Genomic DNA, 7,500 nt, shown 5'->3' with positions numbered 1-7,500 from the left:
ATGTAGTTATGCATGTATACATATATCTATCTGTATATATATATATATATATACACATACATACACACATACAGATATATAAATATATGTGCATATATACACATATGCATATGTGTGTGTGTGTGTGAATAGAAATATGTATACACACATGCACATATATATATATATATATATACTATATAAATATACTGACATATGAATACATGTATATATGCAGAAGAACACACACACTAACATACATCAATGAACTAGTTTTGACTGTGACATAAAAAAAAACCCAGTCAAACAAGCTGTCAGATAAAACTTGAAGTCCTAGTGTGAAACAAATTTATTTTCATAATAAATTTAACTTTTATTTACGAGTATCCCATTCACAATTTTTTTTTTAATGGGAAGACATGTTTATTTATATATAAAAAAAAAAAGAGCACTGAACCATGTTTGAGGTTATTTTTCTCTCTTTTCCTTATCACATTGGTGAAAAAGTCGAGGAAATGATCTTAAACTATGGAAAAAAATAACTAGAAGTCTACAGAATGGATCACAACTGATTATGAAGAACTGAATAAACTTTTGAAATTGTTATAAAACGTTTCCATCTTCGATGGATCACTAGAAATGTTTTCTTGTGGCAATTTCATTCTCTGAACAAAGTCATTCATGTCTTTAAAAAGATCAATATTGAACTGGAAAGCCTTCTTCGCTTCGGCGACCAGATCTGCCAATTGGTCATCGTTAATGCTGATGGAATTCATGCGACCAAAGTAATAGTCTTTGAAATGGGCCACGTTGTCAATCTGGTCAAATACAAAGAATGCAACACCATCTTCAGAAGAACCCAGATTAAAATGCTTCATCAGTTTATATTTTATTTGCTTTCCACCTGACATGTCACCAAGATATCGCACGTAGCAGTGTGCGATCAACAGAGTTGGGTTAGTTTTGCCCACCTCCTTTATTCTGGCCACATATTTCGTTGTTGTTGGCACTTGACTCTTTGCTTCTTCTTTCCAGTTGGCGCCGTAGTAATACTCCAGATCCTTCTCGATTGCTCCGACGCGGTTCAACTCGGTCGGAAAATGTGTCACTCCGAATGTTTCGTGTTCTTTGTTTAGTTCAGCTGTTTCTTCAATTGCTTTGTAGATTTCATAAAGTTCGGCAAGGAACTGGCGGTAGATGGCAGGGGTCACAGTCCCTTTCATAATCGACTGAGTGAAAATGCCATTTTCAGCTTCCTCGTGTTCTTTTGCTACTCCGGTTTTCAACGAGTCGTGAATGCTTAAACTCTCAACAGCAGCCATCTTTCAAAGTTTCTGATACTGGCTGAAATAGAGAAAAGAGAAGACGATAAATACAGAGTCATTGACACGCATGATATAAATACATGCATACATAGATACTATACTAGGGGGTGAGGCTGAAAAGCCCCTGGCTTTGGGTAAAAGAAAATACAGGAGGATCAGTTAATTATGATTTTATTCAACATATTCCCCTCTCAGATTCACACACTTATTGCAGTGGCCCTTCAGTTTTCCTAAGCCAGGGGTTTTCAAACTGTGGTCCACGAACCACAGGGGGTCCGCAAGGACAAGACAGGGGATCCGTGGACAGCAAATACTTCTTATGGGCAATTTGATTTTATATATGTTTTTTAATCGAAATCTTTTAATTGACAATAAACCTATTTGTTAAATACTGTTAAATAAATAAATGCAAAAATATATGTTATTTTAAGCAAATATTTATGTATAAATTTCATAAGCGTTTATAAGGGGGTCCCTAAGGTAAAGCCTAAAATACAAAGGGGTCCGCAAGTCAAAAAGTTTGAAAACCCCTGTCCTAAGCCTTGTAAAAGAACTCAGAAGATTAGGCCTCCAACTAGGCCTTTCGTGATACCCTTAAAGCCAGGAACTTTTCAGCACCCTCTCGTACATTATATATATATATATATTATCTTTATCTTATGATATTTACTTTGTATTATATTATACTCATTTATTGTGCTTTTAATTATTAATTTTTCTATATGTGACAGTGGATTTTCATCGATGAGTTCATGAACCTTGGTTCTTTTCCCTAAAACTATATATTTATATATGTGGAAGAGGTAGGCCCAAGAAGACCTGGGCTGAGGTGGTGAGGCAAGACCTTCGAACATTGGGCCTCACCGAGGCGATGACTACTGACCGAGACCTTTGGAAATGTGCTGTGCGTGAGAAGACCCGGCAAGCCAAGTGAGATCGTTGCCAGTGCCCCTGGACTGGCTCTTGTGCATGTGGCACATAAGATGTACCATCCTGAGCGTGACCGTTGCCAGTACCGCCTGACTGGCCTTGTAGGGTTTTCGAGCGAGATCGTTGCCAGTGCCCCTGGACTGGCTCTTGTGTGGGTGGCACATAAAAGACACCATTTCGAGCGTGGCCGTTTTCGTGCGGGTGACACGTAAAAGCACCCACTACACTCTCTGAGTGGTTGGCGTTAGGAAGGGCATCCAGCTGTAGAAACTCTGCCAAATTAGATTGGAGCCTGGTGTAGCCATCCGGTTGCACCAGTCCTCAGTCAAATCGTCCAACCCATGCTAGCATGGAAAGCGGACGTTAAACGATGATGATGATGATGATGATGATATATATATATATATATACAGTCATTTCAAGGATGTCATGTCCTCATTAGGGATTAATAAAATCCAATATTTCACTGGTTTAATCTCCATCAGATTAGAAGAAAATCTTCACAATATGTTTTATATATCAAGTATTATTTAATGTAGCGTTTATATGTATAAAAACAAATACAAATAACAAAAACAACTGAAATCAAAGGTATCACAGTAAATGTTATTAGGAAGGTAAAAAGTCATAGAATAAAAGGATAACATATGCAACTGTCCCTTTGTTGGATACAAGAGGAAATTCCAGGGAAAGACAGGGAAGAGAGGAAAAGAAAGAAAAAGGAGAGAACCAGGAAAAAATCTCATGTGGGTTACATGAGATACATGTTCAACCTTTGACTGAGCCGTGTGGGTGTGTATGTCTATATATATATCATCATCATCATCACCATTATCATTTAATGTCTGTTTTCCATGCTGGCATGGGTTGGACGATTTGTTCAGCAGCTGGTAAGCCAGAAGACTGCTCCAAGACTGTCTGCTTTGGCATGGTTTCTTATGGCTCTTCCTAATGCTCTTCCTAATGCCACCCACTTTACAGAGTGTACTGGGGGCATTTTACGTGGCACCAGAACTTGTGAAGTCACCAAGTAACTTACAAGATATGAAATATGTGTGAGTGAGTGAGTGTGTGTGTGTGTGTATGTTTGTGTGAAAGTGAGCGAATGAGTGTTTGTTGCCATGGCAACTCTGACACCAAATAGTTTCGATTCCGCTCGTGGAGACACTGGACTAATTACATTGGTTAAAGATATGTAGCTTTAAATGCTTCTATCTTGATTATTATTAGTTTTTCGAAAAAATTAATGCAACATGCGTCATCAACATGTAAAACTACAACCGTGAGGAAAAAACAATCTATTGGGGATTGGAAGAAAACGAAAAATGAATAAATAAATAAATCCATGCATTCATGATTGGACGGGTTTCGTTTTCTTAATCCGTGTCTATAAGAGACGGGCTTCTGTTAGGGGCCCGCGAAATTTAAGTCTCATGGAACTGAATCAAACTGTTTTAATAATCGGAGCTCTCACTAAATTGGTCCGAGTGCCTTTCTGCTTCGTTTGTCCACTCACTCGAGTGTGTGTGTGTGTGTGTGTGTGTTGGTTCGTTTTACGGTCGCTTTTGCCAAGTTTGCGCGAGATGAACGAATTTGTTATTGAGGTCATTTTTACAGCCAAATGTCGTTCTTCTCGTTAACACTTACCTGTTTTGTGTTTTTTTTTTTTTTTTTTTCTTTCAAAAACAGGGATTTCTTACTTCGTGCGTCTTTGAAGGCACGAAAGAAAGCGAGGCGATTTATTGACAGAAACTGGACGATCTCGAGACGTAAACAAACACACGTGCGTACATACACGCATGCGCACGCAAACACACAATTATCCAGGTATGTGGCAGTAATTAAACTTCTAAAGCAATTATCATCAAAGTTTAACATTCATTTTGTTCAATTAATTAATTATTTTTTTCAATTAAAAAAGTACATCGTTGAGGTATTGCAGTACACTTAAAAATTATTATACATATTAGCGACAGATAGGCTTTTGGTGCAGAACAAACCGCCAAACAGTCGTGCTTTCTTTATCAAAAACCTATACGAGACTTTCTCTCATGGGATCTATCGCGGATTAGTCTGTTCTAACAGAATATCCACGTTTAAGTAGAAATAAATTTGAAAACTAAATTCAGTAATTCAGTGTGCTGATCATTATGGTAAGTAACAGTTACTTCCCATTCCTTATTTCTTTCTTGCCTTTAACCCTCCAACGCAGAGTATAGGCCACTTAGAATTGAATTCCATGTCGCATAATTTTCCGCTTCTGTACTTATACTCTGCCATGAATGTCCCCCTTTCTCTAGTTCCTTTTGTGTTGATCTACGCAACGAATTCTTATGCCTACGCCACGAGTTCTTAGGCCTACTCCTCTTTCTATATCCATCCGGATTCCATTGCAAAGCACTTTTCCCTACATTTGGTGTGTCCTTTCTAATTGTGCTACCAATTCCAATTCTTCTTAAATATTTGCTCCCTAATCGAAACTTGATTCGTTCTTTGCCATAGCTCCATATTGCTTATGTGTTCGGGCCATCTGATTTTAAGTATACTACGCAAGCACCTGTTGATGAATGATTGTATTTACTTATTTGACTTAACTGTTGTTCGCCATGTCTCAGCCCCATACAATAACACCGCTTTTACGTTAAATAAATAATAAAATCGTGATGACAAACCCCCACCCACCCATTATCTCTATCAAAACAATATTATGTAAGGCAATGAATGACCACCGTGCAGTCATTCCATTTGCTAGATATAACAGCTATATCTTTTACTTGTTTCGGTCATTGGCGTGCGGGAATGCATGGGGACCACTGTGAAGAGTTTATTCTAAGAAGTTCACAAAAGCACTTAGTTTCTGTAAAACGAAAACAAAAAAGAAAAGCTTGATACTTATTCTACTGTTTTCAACGAAGATACGGGAACCTAAACAAACCAACACTGGTTCTCAATTGTCAAGCGGTGGTGGGGGACAAACACATACATAATACACACATCTATCTATTATTCTATCTTATCTATCTGTCTGTCTATCTATCTATCTATCTATCTATCTATTTGTTGCCGTAAATGATAAGGTTGCTTTTTTCTTCAACTATCTACTCTATTAATACTTACAACCTCCCATGGATGTCTACTGTCCAGCTATGTTCCCAGCAAGTACTACACAACAACAAAAACGACAACCTCTATCAACACACCAACTTCCTTGTCAATTCCCCCAGCACCCCGCCTACCATGACCACCACTAGCAATTACGTGATAAGATAACTTCCTTACGAAATTTACCCTCTGCTATCATCAGGAACAGTAAATTATCTCACAAAAACTGACCTCCATTATGCCTACTCCCCCCCCCCCCCCGCTAATCGGTTTATCTAATCTTGACACTATTATAGGAACAGCAACGAGAAGAGCTGCACACAGTCGTTTCAATCATTAGAAATAACAATCAAATCTCCTTCAAACTCATCGTATATTCTGCTCTCTTTAAAAAAAAAAGGAGGAAATGTTATATAATAGCAACAAACATGGCTGTGTGTGATTAAGAAGCTTGGTTTGTAATCATGAGGTTTTGGGTTCAGTTCCAGTCCCAATCCTATTGTGTGCCACCTTGGGTAAGTTGGAAATCACACTTCTTAATCACAAAACAAGATCTGTGCCTATAATAGAAAACAAACAAAAAAAACCCCCCAAAAGATAGTAAAAAAATTACCGTATTTTCTCTTAGTCTTTTTCTCTCCAAAGAATTAGGAATAAATGAAGAAGTTGGAATCGAAAGAATTCTTCTCTGACAATCCTCCAAAGACGTAAATCTTATATCCAGTGGCAGTTACACACTCACAGACAATCAGGATATCACAAATGGTAATATTCGATGTCTTTAGTAAACAAGCAATTATGAAATTTAGATTTCACTGCATACGTTTATATATGCTCTGCCGGTTTAGCAAATTCATTGAATTAGGAGATAAGACTCCAAAGATAAACAGATAAATTGAATCAAACAATTAATTGAGATTTAGTAGGAGTGGCAAGGGAAATGGGGTGGAGGCATAACAGACCGTTTTAAGAAGACAATGGAAATGATAACAAATTTTAATTACTTAATCAGCAGGTTTTTCTAATTTCAATTATTAATGAATACACACATACATTCATACACACACACACACACATATATATGCATTCATATATACATGGATATAATACACAGACACACACACACCCTCACTATAATTATCTTAATTTATTTTTTAGTGACAATTACTTGTAAAACAAATAATTTTTTTTTAAATAGGTGAAAACTGCAAGTCACTGTTCAAAATGATAACAATTGCTCTTTTACATGTCACCCCCCCCCCCCTACCCAGTCACTTTTGAAGTATTAATTTGTTTACAAATTTCCATTTTTAGATTTATGTTTTAGACTTTGAAAATAATTATAATTCTGGCCAAAAATAAATTCACAAACTCAGATTTTTGCAAATCTTTCTCTTCTCCAAGAAACCTTAGACTAATCTCAAACTTAAAATCTGACCCCCTAAATTCTAACTTTAAAGTTTGAGTATATTTTTTAATCAGCAGCTCATTCTCATTTCAAATATATATTAAAACTGGAAAATTTGTAGGTGTTACTTATTTCCCATTACATATGTTTCATAACCAAGAGGAGTTACATTGGTATACATGTAGCAAAACACATAAGACCTCTCCCATTAATAATTCATCAAACTAAGAATGAGGATAATACAAGCTTCTATTGGATTGAGCAACAATATGAGGGGATGCTGTAAAGTTCCTGGCTTTAAGGGTAGTGAGAAAGGCCTGGTTGGAGGCCCAACCTTCTGAGTTCATTTACAGAATTTACGTAAAATGAAGGACTGCTGAGATAAGTGTGTGAATCTGAGAAGGGAATATGTTGCATAAAAACATAATTAACTGATCCACCGCTATTTTCTTTTACCCAAAGCCAGGAACTTCTCAGCACCCCCCTCGTATGTATATATAAATATGTGTGTGTGTATGTATATATATATATATATATATATATATATTTGTTTTGCAAGATTTTTTATGTGAAATCGTGTGTTGAAACAGATGTTGTTGTACTTGGGGATGGTCATATTGCCAGTTTAGCCAATAAAAACACACGCACTGTATATTTGGTGTTAATTTTCTTTTTTTTTTTTTTTTTTTCAGCTTTATATTACATTAATCTTGATCTTAATCTTATTTTGGCCAGAGTTCTTTCGTCACACTTCTG

The 7,500-nt window shown here is 36.6% G+C and overlaps 1 protein-coding gene across 4 annotated transcripts in view; it reads right to left on the bottom strand.

Annotated features, from left to right (window-relative positions):
- Positions 1–310: 310 nt before the first annotated feature.
- The window catches only part of LOC106879648 (heme oxygenase 1), an 8,385-nt gene continuing 1,195 nt past the window's right edge, over positions 311–7,500 (bottom strand). The window contains exons 1-2 of one of the 4 annotated variants that reach the window (XM_014929309.3): positions 5,950–6,525; positions 311–1,323 (exon numbers count right to left, since the gene is read on the bottom strand). In XM_014929309.3, coding sequence (XP_014784795.1) covers positions 552–1,301 — 750 coding nt within the window. In that variant the 5' untranslated portion in view covers positions 1,302–1,323; positions 5,950–6,525 and the 3' untranslated portion in view covers positions 311–551. Of the gene's footprint in view, positions 1,324–3,007; positions 3,033–3,881; positions 4,042–5,949; positions 6,526–7,500 lie in introns of those variants that run through there. The other 3 variants (XM_052977206.2, XM_089343438.1, XM_089343437.1) reach the window with 3 other exon arrangements.

The sequence above is a fragment of the Octopus bimaculoides genome, chromosome 27, assembly GCF_046866305.1.
Source record: "Octopus bimaculoides isolate indiv1 chromosome 27, ASM4686630v1, whole genome shotgun sequence".
Classification (NCBI taxonomy): domain Eukaryota; kingdom Metazoa; phylum Mollusca; class Cephalopoda; order Octopoda; family Octopodidae; genus Octopus; species Octopus bimaculoides.
Note: the sequence above shows the minus strand (reverse complement) of the source record. Positions and strands in the feature narration are given on the sequence as shown.